At 39.3% G+C, this 25,014-nt stretch overlaps 1 protein-coding gene across 1 annotated transcript; it reads left to right on the top strand.

The window, feature by feature from the left end:
- Window positions 1-125: 125 nt before the first annotated feature.
- Window positions 126-25,014, top strand: strap (serine/threonine kinase receptor associated protein). Its single transcript, XM_028044033.1, has 9 exons — window positions 126-554; window positions 2,165-2,300; window positions 3,645-3,726; window positions 14,935-15,007; window positions 17,189-17,288; window positions 17,450-17,587; window positions 20,313-20,449; window positions 22,911-23,060; window positions 24,282-25,014. The coding sequence occupies exons 1-9, from the start codon at window positions 443-445 to the stop codon at window positions 24,341-24,343; spliced, it is 990 nt and encodes a 329-aa protein (XP_027899834.1). The 5' UTR covers window positions 126-442; the 3' UTR covers window positions 24,344-25,014.

Genomic DNA, 25,014 nt, shown 5'->3' with positions numbered 1-25,014 from the left:
AACTGGTTAAACTCGCTGAAAACCATCAGAAGTGAGTGATAGGAAATTGTTGACAGTATCATTCACGACAGATTTAATTTGAAAAACATGTTACCGGAAGGAAGTGTTAACCCTGCAGTGTTCTGACGAGGCACACCGGGCTATTTCATCGCTACGGCAGTGTATCCGTGTTGCACGTTGCTAGTTAGTTGCAATGTTGTAGCTATTAGCACGGCAGTCATTCTTTTGCTGGGACATTTACATTGATTAATCCTTAATCCTTAACTATTTATAGTTTGGCTTTAAGCAGCTGTCAGCAGAAAATTACCAACGAATCATTCGCTTTTTTGTAGTTTTGTGTTTCTGCTCGCCCATTTTTCTATCCATCTCGCTAGCTTGCTAGTTAGCCATATCTTAACGTTTCCTTCCCTTGAGCGAGCTTTCTTGTGTCAGCTGGAAGACCATGGCAATGAGACAGACGCCTCTTACCTGCTCCGGGCACACCCGGCCTGTGGTTGACCTGGCCTTCAGTGGAATTACTCCCTATGGATACTTTCTCATCAGCGCCTGCAAAGGTGAGGCTTGTTTAAAAGATCCTGTTTATTAAGCTGTTATCATATCTGATGACTAAAATCAAGCTTGATGACAGAGTATGCTGCGTGCCTCACAACAATCCTTTTTTTTTTTTTTTTAAATTGCATTAATTCAAATTGCAGTTTTGTATTTCTAAAATTCATGTTTTGTAGTTTGATTAAATTAACCTAAACCTGCTGTTACAAAGATTCAAATAAAACTTCTAAGTTTGTGGTTTGGCTATTTTTGCTAACAGTTTAAGGCTGTATCCCGTTTCCAAGAGTTATCTCTACCCTTTGCTTTGCCTTTTCCCTCCACCTGTTAACTACTGATTCAGATTCAGGAAATGGTTGAACTTTCCGACTGATTAACGCAACATTCCCTTCAGAATCTGATATACAGGAGTAAAAATAAGTATTTGATACATCACCGTATTTTTTAAAGTTTTCTTCCATGCAAAAAGAAGGGAGAGGGCTGTAATTTTCATCATAGGTCCACCTATGTGTACCTATGAGACAGAATTATAAAACCCCTGGAGATTCAGCAAGTCTAATTTGTGAATGATTATTTTATTCTATTAAATAAATATTTGCAGGGCTCTAGATTAACTTAAAAACAAACTCAAAAATCCCCTAAACAACTGTTTTAAAGGATTTTAGTCTATGTTTAAAGGTAATGTTGACTTGTAAATAATGAGCTATTTATTTGTTGTCTAATAAACAAAGTTCTTTATTTGAAGCAGAATTAAAACAGGTAACTTACTACAAAATTGGTTAGTGGTTCAACAAGCTTAAATTTAAATTTAAACACATCTCAAGATAAAATAAATATATAAAATTATGAAGTAAAATCCAAATTATTAATATAAATGTTTTAACATTGCTTAATAGCTCATGTTCAGCTTGAGACATTCAAGCCATTTTTTCTTCTGAAGATTTAAACTAGACTTGAACTTAGTGAAGAGAAGCTTTTCTGCCATGTCGTAACAAGGTTGACCTTGATCATCTGGGGTTGTTCAGTGTATTTTCATGTATGCATTTATGTGAGTGAATGAATTGATATGCTTTTTTTAGTGCCTTGTGAGTTGGTGTTATATAGATAAACTGAAATGAATAGGTCTATCACAATAACACATTTTGCTGGACGATATATATTTTAAATATATTGAAAATGCAAGGTTTCTCGCTCAAAAACCAGTAATAATTTTAAGGAACACTTGACTCTAGAACTGGAAGATATTTGAAATATCCAAAATACAAACAACAACCAATAACAATAAATAAAAAGGAAATGAAAAACACATACAACTGAAACCATAAATAAAATGTATTATCTCTCTATAAACAGAATTGCTCTTCAAAAATATTAATCAACATAGAAATCGTTGTGCTCACTTTGATTTATTATGTGATTAATTGTTTATTTTGTCAAGCTTATAACTGAATCAAACTGTATAGGAATAATTATGAATTTCTGCTGCTTAGTGAACTAGCAGGAGTTCACTGAGTTGGTTAAGATCTAAGAATACTAACCAATTAAGGTTCAGCTCAAGACTATTGATTAATAATTCTGTCTTTCAACCCATTTCTTGTTTATTTTTTCTCATTGGCAGATGGCAAGCCCATGTTGCGCCAGGGAGACACAGGGGACTGGATCGGAACGTTTCTGGGTCACAAAGGTGCTGTCTGGGGAGCCACTCTGAACACAGACGCCACCAAGGCAGCCACTGCTGCTGCTGACTTTACAGCGTGAGTAGGGGAATCCTTTATTGCCTGGATTCAACAAAGTAGCTGAGTTGTATGTAGCTGACTCTCTGTGCTTGTTTTGGTTTTTCTGTTCAAAGAGAGATTTTTGAGGCACTTCTAAAATGTTTGTTGTTGGGGTTTATGGGTCAGCTGGAGTTAAAGCTGGACACACTTTTCACAACTTTTGAAGTCTTCAAAGATTTTCAAAACATGTGGTCTTGACACTAGCTGGCCAGGTTCAACATATTTCTTTCCTGGACTAAAAGAGTGATGGACCTGCTGATTACTCCCAAAAATTGTTGGTTGGTGCATTTATCAAACCAACTAAACTGCTAGAGTGACATTTTGAGGTAGATGTCAGTAAAGAAGGACATTCTCAGAATGTGGACAAACCATATTTCTGTTTTACTCCACCATAAAATGAATTAAATAGTGGTGTTTTCCCCAGAAAACCTAATAAGCCTGGTGGTAGAAGCGTTGGGGCAGTCCACCAGCAGCCCACCATGTTGTGTTAAAAAATGCTCAAAGTCACAAAAATTCAGAGGTGCATGAGCAGGTGTAATAACTTTAATATCATGTGAAGCCAACAGGCAGGTGTAGGGACAGTGCTCTGTTCAATGCATCTACTGTAGATCTAGCTTAATCTGTCTTTACTGTCACTGTTCCTGGTGTATAAAATAAATGATGCTTAGCCTGGTGGGGGTGAAGTAAAGCCTGGTAGCCCGCGAGGCTTATAATACATGAGGAAAATGCTCAATACTTAGGTTTTTTTGTACAGGTAAAATTTCTCAAATGAAAATTTTTTATTTGGACAGTCCTGTTTTTTTTGTTCTTTTTTTGAGGGCATACATGAAAAAAAAAAAAAAAGTAATAATGCACATCAGAAGAGCAGCCAAAGGCGACAACTGGAGGAAGTGCAGAGATAATTCCTCTGGTGGGAAAATCTGTAAAACGCTCTCCACAGATCCAGTCTTTAAAAGTCCTATTTGCAGTTTCCAAAGCTTGTGTTTCCTACAAGGAAACACAGCAAAATTTGTTGATTAGACTAAAATGGAATTCAAATTTTCTTCGCAGTTGTACATTGTGGTGGCAGCATCATGCTGTGGAGACACTTACCCAGGAAGGCTTTGTGGTTGCAATGTGTGTTTAAAAAAAGGCTCAGTGTTGAAAATCACACAGAGACAAATAAGTTGTGTGTAGCTCCACCACTGCATCAGGTTTCACCCCACGCTTCCTTCTGTTTCAAAGTTTCTTTGAAATCTCTGACCAGATGCTGCTTTGACACATAGATGAGTTTTATTTTGAAGTGAATCTTGGCACCTAGCCACTTCCTCTGTGGTTTTGCAGGAAAGTTTGGGATGCTGTAAGCGGAGACGAGGTCCTCTCACTGGCACACAAACACATTGTCAAGTCTGTCAGCTTTACTCAGGTTTGTTCAGTTTTGTATCTGTGTGTTCTTACCTCTGTCATTTTACTGCAACCTGCAATATAGCTGTGATTGCTTTTATACAGACTTTAAAACAAAACCTGCATGGGTCAAGGGCTGTATGGTTGCAAATACACCTATAGTATGTTTTCAGAGTATTATGCAAATATTGTGCATAATGGTTAACCCACTCTTTATTTCTTTAAAATTTCTCTTCAAACAGCATTGACTTCCTGTAATCGTTGAAAGGTGCATTCATCATTAGTATTCTAGTCTATCTAAGGTAGTGGTTCTTAACCTTTTTTGAGGTACCGAACCCATCGGTTTCATATGCGCATTCTCCGAACCCTTCTTTAGTGATAAATAAAATAATTTTTTTTTCCAAATTCAAGACATAGGTATATGTTTTTTTGCTGGTGCACAAAATGAGCCATGCATGAACCTCACCTTGCTCAAAGAACAAAACCATGAACTCACAGCAAGTTACAGTATTACTTTATTCTGCGCCCCAAAAAATATTTTGGCCCCATAAAAGAATTTCAGACCCCAAAAATATTTTTTTACTATTTTACTAATTAAAAATAAATTTGGATTTTTTTCACAGAATTAAAATTTTTTCTTATTTTAAATTAAATTTGTTTTTTGTCATTTTGAATCCACAAAATACTTTTTTGGGGCCAGAATAAAGTATTGCACAAATGACATATCTGCAAATCAGTGTGACTTCTGCTGTTGTTTTTGGGAGACCAGTTTAGAGAGGCGTGGCTTCACCTTGACAATTGCATCTTCAGAGCAAAGTCTGTTCATTTTCTTCTTTTTTTGCTCGACATATTTAGTATGGATTAAAATATTAAGAAAGAAACCACGTGACGTACAACTACGACAGCCGCTGATACTGCGTGCACTACATTCCCCGCAGCACTGATTGGCCGAGCAATGCAACATGATCCTCTGCAGCAAGTGACGGCCAAGCGGGGCGTGTCATCACGACTTTACAGAAGTGTGTCTTTACCTCCGCGGCAGAGGCTCCGCCGAACCCTCTGAGACCGACTCATCGAACCCCTGGGGTTCGATCGAACCCAGGTTAAGAACCACTGATCTAAGGCCATGTAATGTTTTCTAAGGGATAATGTCTTATTTTTCCGTGACAATTTTCTGCCACCCACTGCTCACCAGAGGACTTTTTGACAAAACCAGGATAGCTGATTAAGCCAGGATTTTCTGGATCTCCTGGCTTAATTAAGCTTCGATTCCGATGGCAGCTAGCCTGCTCTGGACCAAGCTAACAGGCAAGCTTAATTAATCCTGGAGCCTTACCTGTTCGGTCAGCAGTCACACTGATTATAAACCCTTAACTTAAAATAACATTCACAACTTAATTAACTTTATTTTTGGCATATAATTAAACCCATGCACATTTTAAATCATCCATCCATCCATCCATCCATCCATCTTCTTCCGCTTATCCGGGGTCGGGTCGCGGGGGTAGCAGCTTCAGAAGGGAGGCCCAGACTTCCCTCTCCCCGGCCACTTCTTCCAGCTCTTCCGGGGGAATCCCGAGGCGTTCCCAGGCCAGCCGAGAGCCATAGTCCCTCCAGCATGTCCTGGGTCTTCCCCGGGGCCTCCTCCCGGTGGGACGTGCCCAGAACACCTCACCAGGGAGGCATCCAGGAGGCATCCTGACCAGATGCCCGAGCCATCTCAACTGGCTCCTCTCGATGTGAAGGAGCAGCGGCTCTACTCTGAGTCCCTCCCGGATGACTGAGCTTCTCACCCTATCTCTAAGGGAGAGCCCAGCCACACTATGGAGAAAACCCATTTCAGCCGCTTGTATGCGCGATCTCGTTCTTTCGGTCATGACCCAAAGCTCATGACCATAGATGAGGGTGGGGACGTAGATCGACCAGTAAATCGAGAGCTTTGCTTTTTGGCTCAGCTCTCTCTTCACCACGACGGACCGGAACAGCGCCCGCTTGACGGCAGACTCTGCGCCAATCTGCCTGTCGATCTCCCGCTCCCTTCTTCCCCCATTCGTGAACAAGATCCCGAGATACTTGAACTCCTCCACTTGGGGCAGGACACCCCCCCTGACCCGGAGAAGGCACTCTACCCTTTTCCGGCTCAAGACCATGGCCTCGGATTTGGAGGCACTCATCCTCATCCCGGTCGCTTCACACTCGGCTGCGAACCGCTCCAGCGAGAGCTGCAGATCACGACCCGATGAAACCAGAAGGACCACATCATCTGCAAAAAGCAGAGATGAGATCCTAAGGCCATCTAATCGGATCCCCTCAACACCTTGGCTGCGCCTAGAAATTCCGTCCATGAAAGTGATGAACAGAATCGGTGACAAAGGGCAGCCCTGGCGGAGTCCAACTCTCACCGGAAATGAGCCCCACTTACTGCCGGCAATGCGGACCAGACTCTGACACCGGTCATACAGGGACCTGACAGCCCGTATCAAAGGGCCCGGTACCCCATACTCCCGGAGAACCCCCCACAGGGCTCCCCGAGGGACACGGTTGAACGCCTTCTCCAAGTCCACAAAATACATGTAGACTGGTTGGGCGAACTCCCATGCACCCTCCAGGACCATGCCAAGGGTGTAGAGCTGGTCCAGTGTTCCATGACCAGGACGAAAACCACACTGCTCTTCCTGAATCCGAGGTTCGACTATCCGACGGACCCTCCTCTCCAGGACCCCTGAATACATCTTGCCAGAATATTTTTTAAAAGCTACCTATCTACATCATAAATATATATTTTGTCTCTGTCAAGGGGGCTGCTGCTATAAGATCCATTACAACCTCTGTCTTTTGATTGTTGCTAAGCTGCGTTTGTGCTAGTTAAACAAGAAATTGTCCCTTTAAAACAAAAGCATTGATCACAACTCAAACAGGAAGTTGACTATAGGTAAAACTAATTAAAGGCTTTATAGGTAGATACTTTCTAAGTTACTAGTACAAATAATTTGCACATTGTAGTCAACATTTTATCCATATACTTCCCAGATACTGCAAAAAGTTCTCATATTTAATTTTGACCTGTTGTCATGGTTGTTCCACATAATTATAACACGTGGAACAAAAAAGATTAACATGAATGAATCCACTGTCAGATTCACATATGTGATAATATTGACTTCCACTGTTCATTTATAACATTAGAGCTGTTTACTTTAATGTTAGAAATGACAGATATTATTATGACGTTTTTTAATGTTTGGAAATGTATATTTCGGTCTTTAGTATGATGTGCTTCAGTTCCTCATAATCTTCCATCTAAAGATGTTTGGTGTGAGGTGTGGCGTACGCAGTTTATCTAGCATCGGCGTAGCATCAGTGAATCTGTGATCGATTTCATTAGTCTGTTGAAGAAATCTGTGGATGCTCATTCACCTGTCTTACTTCAGCCTGCAGCCTGGCTCCACTAGAAGGACATCGCTGCAGCAAACAAAGGGACTGACCACTGTCTGTCTCATACCTTATTTGGAAATGGGACCATTGCACTTTGGAAGTGAAGGGGGCGCTATTTCCTATATTATTCGCAGCCTCCCGTTTTTATTTTCTTTTGAAATCTGTGATATATCTTTATGTTTAGGAAGGAGTTTAACCCTTAGCATGTATTTGAATTTCTCTTTTTTATTTACTTCAGCGCAGCTCACAGTTTTTAACAAATTCCGTAGCTTTCTGTGTACTTCTAAATCTGTTCTTTAGTCGCATCTTCTCGGGCTTGCTGCTGCCTCTAGTGGCGTGGGGTGGTAACACAACTAATCTAATTGCACTACTAAGTCAGAAAACCACCAAGTCTTTATTATTTATTATTAATTCTGGCATTACTGGAACCGTAAAAGATAAATTCCCTCACAAACCACCATGCCATTTCATTTTCTTAAGGAGCTAATTAAATGACATAAGACCTGAAAGTGGTTCCAGTTTCTCTCGCAACTTGTTAAAACTGTGGCTGAGACTTCCGCTTCCGGCATGCCTGAGTAGAGACGCTTGCAGACGACGCACTGACCGAAATATCTTTTAATTTACCTGTTATTAGAATTTAATTCCACCTACATCTCCAGAAGACGCTACTACAATGACCTCGTCACAAAAGTCTACAAGAAGAGAACAAAAGATGGGGAAAAATGATGATGCGAAGACGACACAGAAACAGCTAACACTTGATGCTAGCTTAACTCAGAATGAAACAGGGACCGACTTGCTAATGCTAACAGAGCTCCGCAAATTTCGAGAAGAATCTGGAACGGCACAACGAGACATTTTAGAATCCCAATCCCGGATGGAGGCATCGATTGCAGACATAAAAAAGACAATCGATACACTGGAAGAGAGACTGAACACAGCGGAAGAGAGAGTTAGTAACGCAGAAGATCGTGGCCTACAGCAGGAAAGGGTGCTAGCTTACTTACTCAAAAAAGACGCCAAAGTAGCTGCAAAATTGGATGATATAGAGAATAGGATGCGCAGGAACAATATAAGAGTCTATGGGATAAAGGAAGATTCAGAAGGAAAAGAGATGATCCCGTTTATTAAAGATTTTTTTAAATCTGCGCTGAAGCTGCCTGAAGGCACGGACATTTGCATTGAAAGAGCCCATAGAGCTACAGTTCCGAAGCCGAAGTCAACATCTCCACCGAGATCCATAATAGTTCGCTTTCTGGATTCCAATGTTAAGCAGCTGGTACTACAGTGTGCGTGGAAGCAGCGGGACGTGGAGTTTCGGGGAAACAACATTTTCTTTGACCAAGATTACTCCACCAAGGTACAGAGAAAAAGAAAACAAGTGCGTGAAGTCATTAAAAAGCTGAAGGAACGCAACATAAAGGCACAGTCACCATACCCGGCTCAACTTAGACTGTTTTTGGATAAGGGTGTCAAGACCTTCTCCTCTCTTTTGGAGGCCCAATCCACTCTGAAGGAACTCGGGATCCCGGTAGAGGTGGATGAGCGAGACGTCCTGGAGAGAGATTTGCTAAACAACAATTGGCAGACCCAGGGGAGACGTGGAAGGGCCGATCCAGGTCTGGATAACATGGACATCAGGGCCATACTAAACTCGGTGGATCAGCACAAGCAGGGTTGAGACGGTACTGTTTTACCTGATTCTATCCTGATTTAGCCGACATTTTATTCAAAGGTGGATCTTGTTAAAAGTATAAATAAGGGCATGCAGGTATAATATTACATTAATACTTATGGACTATTGGTTGGCGTATTCGCAGTGAGTGTTTTACTTTTTTCCTTTTTTTTTTATTGGGCATTTAGTGCAGTAGAATAGGAGACTATGTGGTCTACTGCTTACACACAAGGTGTACTCTGCCCAGGGAGACCATTATCCCTGTCCATTTTACATCAGGAGTGTGCTCCCTATGTTTTCCAAAAGGGCAGCACATGGAATACTTGGAAGTTCTGTGAAGATGAAGATCTGACTACTTGTTCATTCTGTTCATTGTTTTTCGGCGAGCTGATTTTGATTGTTAGAGATATTTGCATAGAGATCAATATATTACTGGAGGGATGTAACTTTTTTTTTTGTTTTCATATAAATATGACGACTTTGAAAATTGTTACTTACAATATTAATGGAGTAAATCACGTTATAAAAAGGAAAAAAATTCTAACGCTATTAAAAAGGTTGAATTGTACAATTGGGCTTTTACAAGAAACTCATTTAAATGAGATAGAACATGCTAAATTAAAGAGAGACTGGGTGGGACAGATATTTAGCGCATCCTATGGAAACTACAAAAAAAGAGGAGTAGCAATACTGTTTCATAATTCTTTATGCTTTGTAGCAGAAAACGTACTCAAAGATAAAGAAGGCCGCTGGATAATGGTTGTTGGTTCAGTTGGAGGAACCACTCTTACAATTATGAATATTTACGCCCCAAATGAGGTTTTTTTCCAGGTTTTTTTAAAGAGCTAGCCCAAATTTTAGCGGGTCATTCAAAAGGAACGATTGTTTTAGGTGGATACTTTAATTGTGTCTTGAATCATTACATGGACAAATTTCCATTAGAACAAAAATATCAATTATCAAAAACAAAAGCGTTGAAGAGCCTATTGGAGGAGTTGGGGCTGGTTGATATATGGCGTGCAAAACATCCAAAGATCAGAGATTATACTCACTTCTCAAAGGTTCATAGAAGCCATTCCAGAATAGACTTCTTTTGCGTTCCCAAACAAGCAACTCACAGAGTGGTGGACTGTCATATTGAACCTCAAACTATCTCAGATCATGGACCTGTGATAATGTCTTTAAATGTCGACCTGGAGAAACCTTTTAAGTTATGGAGATTGAATGTATCACTCTTAAATAATCCGGAGACAATCCGATATATAAAAGACGAATTAAAGTTCTTTTTAGATATTAATGATAAGGACGAGATTTCACCATCTATTCTATGGGACACAGCCAAAGCATACTTGAGGGGTAAAATTATTTCATTCTCTTCAAAAGTTAAAAAGGAACGTGAGAAAAAACAAGAAAACTTACAAGAACAGATTAAGAAACTTGAGACTAAACATAAAAGAACAAATGAAGATAATGTATTACAGGAACTTAGAAAATGTAGACAAGATTTGAATGAGTTACTAACTTATAAAGCAGAGGGCGCTTTACGTTTCACAAACCAAAAATACTATGAGCAGGGAAATAAAGCAAGTAGACTATTAGCATTTCAACTAAGAAAATTGCAGGCAAGTCGAACCGTTCAAAAAATTACGTGCCCAGTATCCAAAAAACTAGTATCTCATCCCAAAGAAATCGCAAATGCATTTTCAAAATACTATAGACAACTATATAATTCGGAGACTAAACCTAACAAATTAAATAAAATTAGGCAATTTTTGCAACGAATTAATCTTAATAAACTTGACGAGGAGGAGGCTAAATCATTAGTGGGGACAATTACCGAAGAAGAGATAAAATCTGTTATAGGAAAGCTTAAAAATAATAAATCACCTGGAGCGGACGGATTTCCAGGAGAATTCTATAAATGCTTTCAGGCTGAGCTTATCCCACTCTTATACAGAGTGTTTAATTATGCTTTAGGTTCCAAAGATCCACCTAAAACATGGGCAGAAGCAATTATCTCGGTCATATACAAAGAAGGTAAAGACCCCACACAATGCGCCTCTTACAGACCAATAAGTCTGCTGTGTAATGACGTTAAGATTTTAAGTGCCATCTTGGCCAAAAGACTACAAAAGATTATTAATAAACTTATCAATCCTGATCAGACAGGCTTTATACCCAATAGACTCGGAATAAATAATATCAGACGTACCCTAAATATAATTTCATTTGGTCAACAAAGCCCTCACACATCCATGCTTCTCGGCCTAGGCGCCGAGAAGGCATTCGATCGGGTGGATTGGTTGTTCCTGAAGCAGGTTCTATTGAAGATGGGCTTTAATGAAAACTTTATCAGTTGGTTTGGGGTGCTGTACTCCAGTCCAACCTCTAGAGTATGCGCTAATGGTTATATGTCAGAAAGCTTCCCCTTAAAAAGAGGAACTCGTCAGGGTTGCTGCCTTTCACCGATCCTGTTTGCTATCATTATAGAACCCCTAGCAGAATTCATAAGAACAGACTCATCAATTTTAGGCATACCAGATAAAATCAGGACTCGCAAACTATCACTGTATGCTGATGACGTCATTCTGTATATAAGAGACCCAATAACTTCTATACCAAATATTTTAAAATGTTTGAAGGACTTTGGTGTGGTCTCAGGATATAACGTTAATGAATCAAAGTCAGAGGCCATGATACTAAGAGGCAGCTGGCCCGCAGAACTATCCAAATCAGTGAATTTCAACTGGTCACCTAACGGATTTCGATATTTGGGAATCAATATTACCACGGATGTTTCCAAATTATATAAGGCAAATTTTGGGAAGCTATTGGACCAAATTCAAAAAGACTTGGATAGATGGGATATTTTACCGCTTTCCTTCTTTGGAAGGATTGAATCAATCAGAATGAATATTCTCCCTAGATTGTTGTATTTGTTTATGGCCCTTCCTATTTGGGTTCCAACTGCAAAATTAAATAAAATGCAAAAAATGATTTCTACATTTATTTGGCAGAAGAGAAAGGCCAGAATAAAGCTTACTCAATTGACCAGTGGTAAACCTTATGGAGATCTTAATGTACCAAACTTAAAATTATATTACTGGGCAGCACAACTACATGCAAGTGTAGGCTGGCTAACACAGAATAAAGAAACAACGTGGCTGACATTGGAACAGAGCGCAAGCCCTAAACTTTCTTTACAGGCCCTTGTATTCTGCTCGACTGAAATCTGGCATAAGTACAAAATTACAAATTTATGGATGAAAAGCACTCAAAGGACTTTAAACATGATTAGAAAAAATATGAAAGCTCCTCAATCTATATCCAGAGCTTCAAAAATTTTGGATATAATAGACTTTAAACCAGGGCGACAAGATCCAGGATTTCGAACCTTGCAAAGCAAGAACTTAATTTTTATTGATGACTTGTTTGAAGGGGAGATTCTGAAATCTTTTAGCCAGATTAAGGAGAAGTATGGATTGAGCACATCTGATTTTTATAGATATTTACAGTTGCGAAGTTACCTGATGTCCCACATCGAATGGTCCCTTCTTAAGTCACGACCTACTGATTTAGAATTATTCTTTATAAAGATCACCAAAGAAAAAAAATCTAATAATACCGTGTCGAATTTATACAAATGCTTACAATCATGTCTGTCGACGGGATCTCCTGGGATAAAAGAAAGATGGGAACTAGAAATGAATGTTGTGATTGAAGATGAAGAGTGGGAGCAAGTGTGTGTAACTGGACATAAACTGACTAACAGTCCAACATGGAAAGAATTTTATTGGAAAATAATCGTTAGATATTTCAAAACTCCATATATTATTTCCAAATTTGATCAAGCTAAATCAAATTTGTGCTGGAGACAGTGCGGACTAGTTGGAGATCACACTCATGTCTTTTGGGATTGCCCAAAGATTAAGAAATTTTGGGAGGGAATGAGAGAGGAAATTTCAAATATTTTGCACACTTATATTGATTGGAACCCCCTGATCTTTGTTCTGGGAATTCCCCCAAATAATTTAAGTAAAGAAGAACAGTACTTGTTTGGAATCCTTGTTCTCGTAGCCAAAAAAATGATAACAGTATGTTGGTATAAACTTTTACCCCCTACTGTAAATCAATGGAAAGAGAAACTAGTGAATGTTTATATGATGGAGAAAATAACAGCAAAATTAAACTTGTCCACTGACTTATTTAAGAAAAGATGGAACCCTTTGAAGACATATTTCCAATTAATATTGTAGTAAGTAAGATAAATGTAAACACACAGGCACATAATTTATAGGTAGATTTAACACATATCTCCGTTATGATAAAAACAAAAGTCACTTGAGAAAGATTTTTCCTTTATTTCATCCCCCATGTAAAAAATCCTGGATCTTCAGCTCGCCGACTTGTTTGGTTGTTGTTGTTCAACTGTTTGTCTGGTTGTATTGGAAATTGTTGTTTCTGACTTATTGTATTAACCATTGATTTTGAATATTGATCTGATAAAATAAAGTCTTTGTTCAAAAAAAAAAAAAACTGTGGCTAATTTTAAATACCTCAGGTCATTCCTGGACAGTCAGCTCAAATTTGCTGAAAACACTGGCTATATTTTTAAGAACTGTTCTCGGTGTTTCTATTTGTTAAGACGACCCAGTGATCTTGGGGTTACCCAACTAGAGCTTGTGTAAAAGACAATGTTGAGTGTTTTAGCTTTTCATCTCCTCAGCTGGTCTGGTCACATGAGCTTCAGATTAACAGACAAACTTTTAAGAATACTTTCAATTGTGGGCAAAATAGCAAGTAAGTAGTGGTGAAACCAAAAACAACTCTGTCTCAACTGTTTGCTGAAACAACATTGAAGATGGCAAGGAATATTTTAGTAGAGAGCATCCATCCTCATTTTTCCATCAGTTTGAATCTCTGAGCTCATGAAGGTGTTGTTGTGTTCCTCTGGTAACTATAGAACATCTATTAGAAGTCATTTATTAAAAGTGCAATAATTATTCTTAACCAAACTAAATGATAACATTTACCTATGGCAAGTCTTTTACTTGATGCACAAATTGTTGATATTGTAATTCTATGAATGTGTTTTATTTTATCGTTTTAGAGAAGGAAAATTTCCACCAACTACTTCCAACTATTTGATAGGTTAAATAGTTTCATCTTATTTTTTCCTGTACATAGGACTCTACCAACAAAAAGTCTCTTAGAATAACATATGACACCATAGAAGCAAAAATGTGAATCTTTCCTTGTATCTAACAACCCTGGTTGTAACAACCATATTTGTTATTCTTCTGTGAACCTAATGCATTTGGGTGTTATTGACTTTTGCTCAATTAAGTTTCTCATGTATATGTTGTAAATGGTATTTTACAATTTCTTTTGTTCCCCCTATAATTGATGGATATATATACGTATTATTTATAATGTATGAAGGTCTTGTCCAGGTCATTTTAATTAGCTCTGATGGTGTTTTATTAGAGAAATTATTCTTTACGGTTCCAGTAATGCCAGAATTAATATTAAATAATAAAGACTTGGTGGTGTTCTGATTTAGTAATGTAATTATATTAGTTGTGTTACCACCCCCACTCCTTTAGAGTGTAGGGGTCCGAAAAGATGCGACTTAGAAGCAGATTTAGAAGTACCCAGAAAGTTATGGAATTTGTTAAAAACTGTGAGCTGCGCTGAAGTAAATAAGAGAGAAGTTCAAATACATGGTGAGAGTGAAACTCATTACTAAAGATGACGATATATCACAAATTTCAAGAGAAAATAAAAACGGGAGGCCAAGAGTAATATAGGAAATTCATTTCCTGAGTCCAATGGTCCCATTTCCATGCAAGGTATAAGACTGACAATGGTCCGTCTCCGTCCCGTTCTGTTTGCTGCAGCGAGGTTTACTTGGGCTTCACATAGCTGCACTTCCTCAGCCTGGTTTAATCTTTATGAAACTGATAGTCAGGATGAACTGATGCTATGTGAAGCCTGACTTTGTCTCTTATCCTGGATTTCTTAATTCTACTTTTGTCAAACAGCCCTCTGTTTTACTTGCATGTGACAGACCTGAGGTAAACTGCTTTGTCCATTAAATGACCTGCCTCTTTTCTTCAGGATAGCAATTGTCTGCTGACTGGAGGAAATGATAAGCTTCTGCGCATCTACGATCTTAGCAAACCTGATGCTGGTAAGTCAGCCTGTTGGAAAAGAAACATGGAGACCATCCTTCTTTGCTGCTTCTCTTGCAAAGTGGCAGCCTTGATTTTTATGGGTTGAAAAGTCCAAACAGTACAAGTGTTCCAAGGCATGTTAGATAATATAAAATAAAGAGTGAGACTTGAAAAATGATTGAAAATTTAGAACCTCTTAGTAACTAAAGTGTATTTAGTTACTAGCTAGATGGTTAATGTGTCAGTTTCAATAGGTTCAGAACAATTTAAACTATTGTTCTATTACAGTGTTTAGTTTGGGAGACTTCCATGTGGCCATTGGAATAAAGCTACAGCTGAATAGTTTGAACTACTAATAACCCACTGTCCCTGACTAACAAATCAAATGCATCCTTTCAGAGGAGAAAGGAGTTACCTGTGATCTTACATACTGACTTACCTCTAAACCCTGATTTACATGAGATTGTTCATGAGACCCAAAACAAGAGCAAGGCTGACAAACCAGACACTCAATAGATTGCAAGCTTTTTTTTTTTTTTTTTACCCCTCCAGGGGGTCTTTTGTGGGCTCTAGTGTCCCTTATATGATAGTAGGCTGACAGGAAACGGGGAAGGAGAGGGGGGAAGACATGCGGCAAATATCGTCGGGTCCGGGAGTTGAACCCGCGACGGCCGCGTCGAGGACTATAGGCCTCCAAATATGGGTCGCGCTAACCCCTACGCCACCACGGCACGCCCGGATTGCAAGCTTTTAAATGTCAAAATAATAAATGTAAACATTAAATTTATTTTTTTCTTTTCTCTATTCAGCCAATCTTCTTATTGTATATTGTGTCACTCTACTGTTCTCGCATCTGATTGGCTCATGATATCTAATTGTAATGTGATGTTTGTTTGTGTCATGTTACTGACGTACAAGCCAAGTTACACAGAGTCATTTGGCTAGAACTACAATCTGCCGAGCAAACAACAGCAATCAATCAATCAATCAATCAAATTTTATTTGTATAGCACATTTCAGCAGCAAGACATTTCAAAGTGCTTTACATCATTACAAACACAGAAACACAACGCAATATAGAATCAATAATCAAAACAAAGCATTAAGTCAAGTTCCATCAATAAATTTGTAATTGATTACATTTCAAATACAATTCTAAACAGGTGGGTTTTTAGTTGAGATTTAAAAGAAGTCAGTGTTTTAGCTGTTTTCAGCAGAAGAATGCAGATGGCGTTCTGAAGATTCTGAAACCCGACTTCTTAAAAACCATCCTCCACTGCGAAGAGAGAAGAGCCGAGCTGAACAAGATGGCTGATAATGTTAATTCAATATTTGGAAGCATGGCCAACACAGACTGAACAGCTTCATTCACTTCCTCTGCTGCTATTGCCGAACCTACAGGCAGACTATAATTCTAAAACAGCAGAAAATCGATGTCAGTGTTCATAACCTCTCCTTCTGTTCACTGATTGTAGAAATTTTAGTGTAGGAATCCACTACAGTGGGAGAAAGCCCAGACTGAACTGTGAAGAGATTAGAATTGAGCGGGATAGCATAGGAAGGCAATGAAAGGTTAACATAATATCTATTTTTGCATTAAAAAACAACAGACTATTGACAGACAGACGTGCAATACCAGCAAAAATCTTCCAGTGTCCCAGGCTTCTCCAGTTGGGTCAGAGCTCGGTGCAGGAGGTAGATGATGGAGTCATTCACCTCGAGACCAGGCTGGTAGGCAAGCTTTCACCAGGACATCACCAGGGGGCGTAAATGGCTGAACACCAGCCTGTTGATAGTCTTCATCAGATGTGAAGTCAGGCCACCGGCCCGTAGCTGCCGAGGTCTTTGGGATGTTTAGTGTCTGGTAGCGATTCCACACAGGAGATCTTCAACAGCTTCAGGCTCAGGCTGAACATGTATTCTATGATGCCACTCTTTTGATCTGCACAGCACATCAGGAGCCTGGACCTGATGCTATTTGGACCTACAACCTAGTACAGCATCATTGATAACTACCACATAACATGCCATCTATAATGTAGAACCATATGCCTTCAACTGTGCTCATGTCAGAAGAGAAGCGTCCTGTACCTAAAGCTCAGCAAATGAAACCTATTGCTTCCTGCTGCAAGTAGCAGTAGCAGTGATGTTAAGCTAGCTAGGCTGACCATTGACTTGGCTGCTTGTGTGTGTTGTAGCTCCTCAGGAGATTGCAGGTCACAGCTCAGCCATAAAGAAGTCTCTGTGGTGCAACGACGACAGTCAGATCCTCTCTGCTGCCGAAGATAAAACTGTCAGGTTTGTATTTGGTCTTCTCAGACTTCCTCTGCTACATGTTGCTTGGTGTCAGACTTGCCTTTCAGACAGACTCCAGTTGCATGTTGACTACTAAACTATCAAAACTGTCAAACAGTTCAGTGCTGAGAAACAATTGTACATTGGAAACTGTGTGTGTCCAGGCTCTGGGACAGTAGATCCATGGAAGAAGTGAAGACTCTCACATTTGACACGTCTGTGAGCAGCATGGAGTATCTTGCTGACGGGGAGACACTTGTGATAACGTATGGAAAGACCATAGCTTTCTACAACGCTCTGAGGTACTGCTACCCTCTCACCATGGTCACTTAATGCTTCACAAGTACATCTATGTTGTTTCCTCTCCTAGCTGAAGCAGTGCACTGTAGGGGTGCAAGGTTTCCCCCAGAAAACGTTCTAAGTCCATTGGTTGGGTGCTAGGACAGTTATTCGTTCAGTGACCCATTATATTTTTGAGCTAAAAAGTGTTTAAAGTTGAGAGGAATTTAGAAAATATAACTTGATAATTATGTGTTATTAAAAGATTGGAAGATTAACACCTGAACACTAACTATAAAGCCTTAATAAATGCAATCATTTTAAAATGACTTAAATAAATAAACAATGCTAATCCTGGTGGGTGCACAAGCAAAGCCTGGTTTCCCGCCAGTCTTATAATACAGTGGTCTCCAACCACCGCTAATTCTGTGACCAATTGGTACCGGGCCACGCAAGAAATAATTAAATATTTCCGTTTTATGTATTATTTGAGTCAGGAGGATCTTTTATTTTGAAAATTCTTTAACCGGATTCTCTCAGTTACGTCTTACGCGGCAACATTGAGCCCACAAGCAACAAAATGAGTAAGAAACAGATCAGATGTCTTTGAAAAGTTTCTTTATGAAGGAAAAAGGCCCAGAGAAGAGACAGGAGAATGGATTTATCTCGGTAGGTGATTCCCACATTCCAAGCTCTGCATGATATGCGGCGACCGGCTCGCTAATGAGGGAATGAAGCCTTCAAACTGTTTCGCCACGTAGAGACCAAGCACCCTGTGCATAGGCAACACTTCGGGTGTCATTGTCTCTTATCACTCCCAGATGGGACCTTCTGGCTGCAGAGAAACAAGCTCAGGGTTCCCATTAGTCTTTATCAGTTAAAATTTTCACGAAAGTAAAATGTTGGTTTTTGTGGTGCATCTGTATCTTATTTTGAAGGGATATGTAAACGTTATCATAGCGACCACAGTCTGAGAGCGTTAACTATGGACGAGATGAGAGGAGTAGAGCTTGTGAGTCTTAAGTCTGGTTCACACGGCACGATTTAAGGATTGTCGCCGATTTTCCAAACCTCTGTGACCACACACGACACGAGCCGGTAAAAGTCCAACAGGTTCGATCGGTTCGTGAGTCCAGCCACACGGCAGGAGCAACACACCACAGAACCGATTCCACTCACCAACATCACGATTCCAGAAGAAAATCCAGTAAAACCCCAACATACTATACATGAATTTAGAATAATCAAACACGGATGACGATGTAGAAGCAGTAGTGATAGTTTGTGGACTTATTTTAAGCGATAAAAGACGAAACAAAAAAGAAAAAAGCGGGGAAACTCCATACATTTGCGCTTTGGCATGTTGTTGGCGTACTGACAGCCACGCTATCTATCTTCTGATTAAGAACATGGCTGCCCGCACTGACGCGGCTCAGGGAGTACGTCACACGCAGCGCAGTGCCCTAGTGCCTGTAAATTTAATGGTCCAATGAAGGAAATTTAAAAAAACGGGACATTTCCTCACTTTCTAAAAAAAAACCCGGGACGCCCGGGACAGGATGTGAAATACGGACATGTCCCGGGAAATACGGACGTTTGGTCACCCTAAGTAATGATGCCATAATAAATGTTTTAAATACCTGTAATATCACAGACAATATTCCACAATAATACAATAAAAGCTATTCTGCTTTTTTATTGTAGTTGGCCAAACAAATCTTTATTATTTTTCAAAATAAAGAAATATATCTATCATATATAAATATGTACAAAATCACACAATGCATTTAGTGCATCGAGGAAAATATAACATAAATGAATAAATATAAACATAAACTAATTTTGACTCCTGTCCTGCAGTGTGGTTTGCATTGATTTACCAACAATGAACCAGTGATTTAAATGTTAGTTAGTAGACATGACTTTAGCAACTAGACTCTTCTCTGTTTCTGAGTAATCGTCGTATCCTTTGGTGTCCAGGATACGCAAGGATACGGTGCTGGCAGAACGGATAGAAAATGTTCTCCTGTCTCATGTAATGCGATGGCTTGAGCCTTGCACTAAGCTTCCAGTTATTTATGTATTTTTTGAGAAGACGTCTGTGTTTCACAGTGTTTTTTTAGCTGACTGGTTTATTCTGTCTTTGTGGAGAAGAGAGCCGATCTGATGCACAGCTAAGTGTGAAAGAGCCCCACCTAGCCAGGTAGCCGCTAGGAGCTACAGTTAAAACACAGTATACTGTATATCCTTCCCTTCTCACAGGTATCGGCTAATTCTGTGAATTTCAGTCCAGTCTAGACTGTAAAACAGCTGACCAGCTGCTTCTGTGTTTAATGGCGGTTTCCAAACAGCTATAGGAATCATTACCATATAGCGCCTCGCACTGCACATGTCAGGCCCAGTTAACTGACGTCATCATTTGATATTGCTATATAGGTTTTTTTCACCGGTGTCAAAATCCACTGGTATTACCATACCAACATCTCAACAGCTGTTGGTATGGTGTACTGTTGAGTACACTTCCAGCATTTTTCACAGGTTGATGTTCATTCTGACTTCTGCATTTTTTCTTGGTTTAGTTTTTAGAACCAGAACTGACAAGTCAATGCTGGCGTATTTATGTATGTATGTATACATAAATATGTGTGTTTAAAACATACATAAATGCATAGAATAGTAATCTGAGCTGATTGCCAGCCGTCTCTAAATAATCTCTGTGCGCTCTAACCAGTAGCTTTTGTTGTTAAGCTTGGACCTTATTAAGACGGTGGAGGCACCAGCTCCCATCAACTCAGCCTCCCTCCATCCAGAAAAGGACTTCTTTGTTGCTGGCGGTGATGACTTCAAGCTATACAAGTTTGACTATAGCACTAAGGAAGAGTTGGGTAAGAGTACTGAAACTTTTTATTTGCATGTTGTTAACCAGATTATTGTTGCAATCAGAGGATTATACAGAGGAACTTCTTTGGATGATCAGAAAGAAGGCTGTTGTGTTTCAACTTAAAAATATTTCAACATATGACCTAATTAAATACGAGCATTCTCTGGGGATGCTATGCTGATGTTATTCCTTGGCAAAATATATATTTATATGTAAAATTCAAACATTCTGTCTCAGAGCTGTTAACTGGTTTAAAGGAAGTAGGTAAGGTTAACATCTTAAAGAAGAACTTTGCAGTTTCTTCATGTATTAAGGAATCCTGTTCTTAAATCAGAAAAGTACTCTCTTGTTCTTATTAATGCAGTAACAGCTTTGCAGGCTTTAAGTGACAAAGGCATGTTTATTTATATATAACACTTCAGCAACAAGGCAGTTCAAATGCTTTACATGATAATATCCAGAGCCGGCCCAAGCCTCTATGGGGCTCTAAGCGAAATTTGGTTTTGGGGCCCTCTAGTTCTTCTAACAATGTAGAATAGATTTCTGGAATCAACGGTTAGATCATTCACACAACTGCTTTAAACTTATTGCATCTCTGATGGTGCTGTTTGCATTATACGTTATGCATGTATAACACAGGATACATTTATCAGCCAGTCGATTTCTTGGTTAATTTTGGGGGATCGTGATCGGCCAATACTTACACGTGAAGCACATCTTATCCACTGATCTTATTTTCGTCAGCAAAGGTTTAAAAATCAGTCTCTGTCCTCTTCTGCTCTGCAGTGAGACCTGGCCAGGCCAGGTCTGCAAGTTTGCAGTTAACAATATTCACCCCACTGTTGCCAACTCAGTGACTTTCTTGCTACATTTAGCGACATTTCAGGCAAAAAAATTCATACCAGCCAAAATCAAAATCGGCAGGTCAGGCTTTTTAAAGATCAGTAACTGGCCAGAAAACTGCAATCGGTGCAGCCCTACGCACATATTCATGACATTCTATGATTAAATTAACTTCTGTTAAGCGTTACTCCGTTAGCTAAAAATTTCATTTACACCAGGTGAGTTTTTCTCCCCTGAGAATGTGGACCGGTAACAGGTTGATTCTGAGCCTTGAAATGATTTTAACAGAAGTTTCACATAACTTAGAAGTTGATGTAAAAATATTGTTTGTTTTAGCCACATAAATGATCAACAGGAAACAACAAATCTCCAACTATAGCTTAGAACAGCTCATTGATGTATTAATGTAGTAGCCATGTAGCCTGATGGAAAACATTTTGCTAGACAATATCAAACATTGAGAAGTTTTAATTGTTATAAAACGTTATCAAACATGGCGTTGTGAAGCCAAAAATACCTCATAAATATCCAGAGCCACCATGAGAATCAACTCATGTGAAGTTAAAACTCAGCTTCACACAAACACAAAGACCCTAGCATAAATGTTTGGCTGTTGAACTGAATCATTCAAGGTTGCTATAAAGCAAATTTTCTGTTAGCAATCTTCACAAATCTTTTTTATAAACATTACATTACAAAGACATATTAAGACAAACCTTTATCTTGGCTTTTTTCTATTCTTCCTCTTTTCTTTCTACCTGAAGGATAAGTCCTTTTTGAGACATTGTTTTGCTACCTTATCTTCTACCGGAGCTTTGGACGTGTGGATGCATATTGCTCATTGCACGGCAGCTCATATTATCAGCAAAGCGTGCGGGGCCCAAGAGCAATTTTTTCTTTTCTTTTTGTCCATAAAATAATAATTTCTACATAGATTATCAAATGTATTATTGTAAAAACAGAGCACTTCATAGTGAAATTGTGTGTTTTTTGTCATCATAATGGTAGAAATCGTTACTAAAAAATAAAAAATCAGCTCTATTTGGGGGGCCCATTGGTGGCCGTGGGGCCCTAAGCGGCTGCTTAGTTTGCTTATGTCTTGGGCCGGCCCTGATAATATCACACAGTAACAAATTATCATACAAGCAACATACATTACATTTTGTCACGTATCAGCAAAATCATGAAGCAAGTATATATCGAATGTATTAATCAATATTAAAGTTGTTTTGAATCAAAAGCGACTCTTAACAGGTTCAGTGTTTTGGCTGTTTTACAGTTTTCTAGAAGTTTGTTCCAGATTTGTGGTGCATAGAAGCTGAAAGCTGCTTCTCCATGTTTGGTTCTGGTTCTGGGGTTGCAGAGCAGAACCAGAACCAGAAGACCCGAGAAGTCTGGAAGGTTGATACAACAGCAGCAGGTCTTTAATGTCCTGTGGTGCTAAGCTGTTCAGTGATTTATATTCAAAAGTTTTGTCATCCAGACAATTTAAATGGTGTAAACCTCTTCAGTGTCATCAACCAGGCTGATCTCATTTTTTTACACCTGTCATATGTTACAAGAGTTATTGTGGTTAATTGTTGTTAATTGGCTTCAAGCTTTCTGTGATGTCCTCTCTGTAGAGTCATATAAAGGCCACTTTGGTCCAGTGCACTGTGTGCGCTTCAGTCCTGATGGGGAGCTGTACGCCAGTGGCTCTGAGGACGGCACGCTCAGACTGTGGCAGACGGCAGTGGGGAAAACCTATGGCCTGTGGAAATGTGTTCTTCCTGGTAACTCTCACTTTGATCACTAACAAATTTCTGTTACATCATCAGTAGGATTGGAGCAAGTCTTACAATGATTTGATTAAAAAAATATTCTCTTGCCTGGATTTCTATTTAATTCATATACTTCATACAGCTCAACTGCCCTTTCTTCTTTCTGCACATGGTGAGATGTTTTATAGGAACGTTTGTTGTGGTTGCCCATGTGATCGAGAGAGACGGGAGGCAATGAGGGGAAAGAAAGAAACAGCTGGCTTATCCAATCAGCACCATGTCAGCAATGTCTTCCATTCTAAATGTAGCATTGACCGAACTTCTCACAGGGGTCTGCATGTGAAAACCAATAATGAAATAAGTTGTTCTCATTTTTGATTCTCAATGAAAAAACAACTGAGTGGACTCTTTGGACCACTGTATCTTTTGGTCATTTGAATTTCCTTTTAGGAATTGTTAATATTATACAAGAAACAAATGGTTATTTAATTTGATTGATTGATTTATTTTTATACATTGTTTTGGCACTAGTGTGTTTTTGAATGAACCGAGGACGGCGTTGACCACAGCCTCTGGACACGGTGCACCTGCTCTACCCACTGAGCCACCCAGCGCCCCACTTATTTGATTTAAAATACTAAGCATTTCTTTCTTTCAGTGTCAAAAAGGATGAACAGATCTAAAAAAAAAAAAAGTTTTATTTTCTATTTCATATAACAAAAAATAACTTTAAAACAAGCAAAAAAACGCCTGTTGTTCATATTGCATTACCTGGTATGGTCACTTACATGACAAGAACTCCAAAGTGGGAGAACAAAAATCAAATAACCAGTTGTTTATTGTTTTTCAATGTTGGCTTCTAAAAAGAAAATCAGATGATCAAAAGATGAACATCACATCGCTCAGTCATTCTCCTGCAGGGTTTCCCCAGAAAACTAGCGAAGCCCAGGGCTTGGGGCAGGAGGGCAGTCATCCATCCACCCAGCAAGTTTTTGAGTTAAAACATTTTTTAAAGGTGACAGGCAATTTGAAAATATCACTTGATAGTTATGCATTATTGGAAGACTAGAAGATTAATATCTAAACACCAACTGTAAATAAAAAAATGTAATAATTAAAAAAATAAAATAAATAAGCAATGCTAAGCCTGATGGCCCACCATGTTTATAATGCACTGAGGGAAACTCTGCTCCTGCACTTCTAACTACTTGTGTTGCGGTTTTGTGTGTTTAGAGGACCTAGGAACAGAGAACTCTGAGCAGCTGTACAGCTCGACCCCTGAGATCAAAGCCTGAGGACGGAGGCTCAGCTGAGGAAAGAGAGAAACAAAGAGGCGATGAGCGTCACGGGGTTGCTGCAGTGTCTTTTACCAGGCCACATCAAGGAACAGAATCCAAAACATCTCCATCCACCAGGAACTGATGTTGGTATTCTGAGTGCTCTCTTTGTCATTGACCAATAATGATACACCCTTTTCTTCTTTTTTAAAGTCCTCCGAGGACAGGTTTGGCTGCAGAGGAAAACAGTAGAGCTGTGAGTCGAGGCTGACTGCTGCCTGCTTTCTCTCTGATCAGCCACGTTCTGAAGACCTCAACTTCTTTTAAATTCCTTGTTATTGGCAAAACCCCCAAATGTTAAGATGCTTGGCTCAGTTTTGGTTTCAATATTAAGCTTTTAAGAAGCTGGACCAAGGCATTTGTTTTCAGTTCAAAGTTACAGAAATACCAGAAGTAGTTGCACAGTTTGTGCTGAAGGCGAGGTGATTTCATTTCTCCAAACATGATGACTTTGAGTATTTGCTGGTGTTTTACTGGTTAAGTCATAAAAATGTCGGAATAAAAGAAAAATATTGTTTTGTGGTTACCTGGAAAAAGAAGAAATGTCACTGGATTTTCCATGTTGCTTTTTCATTTGTGTCCAGTATAAAATAAATGAACTTTGGTTTTATTTGTAAGTAATCCACACA

The sequence above is a fragment of the Xiphophorus couchianus genome, chromosome 17, assembly GCF_001444195.1.
Source record: "Xiphophorus couchianus chromosome 17, X_couchianus-1.0, whole genome shotgun sequence".
In the NCBI taxonomy this organism is placed as follows: Eukaryota; Metazoa; Chordata; class Actinopteri; order Cyprinodontiformes; family Poeciliidae; genus Xiphophorus; species Xiphophorus couchianus.
This window is presented reverse-complemented; position numbering and strand designations above follow the sequence as displayed.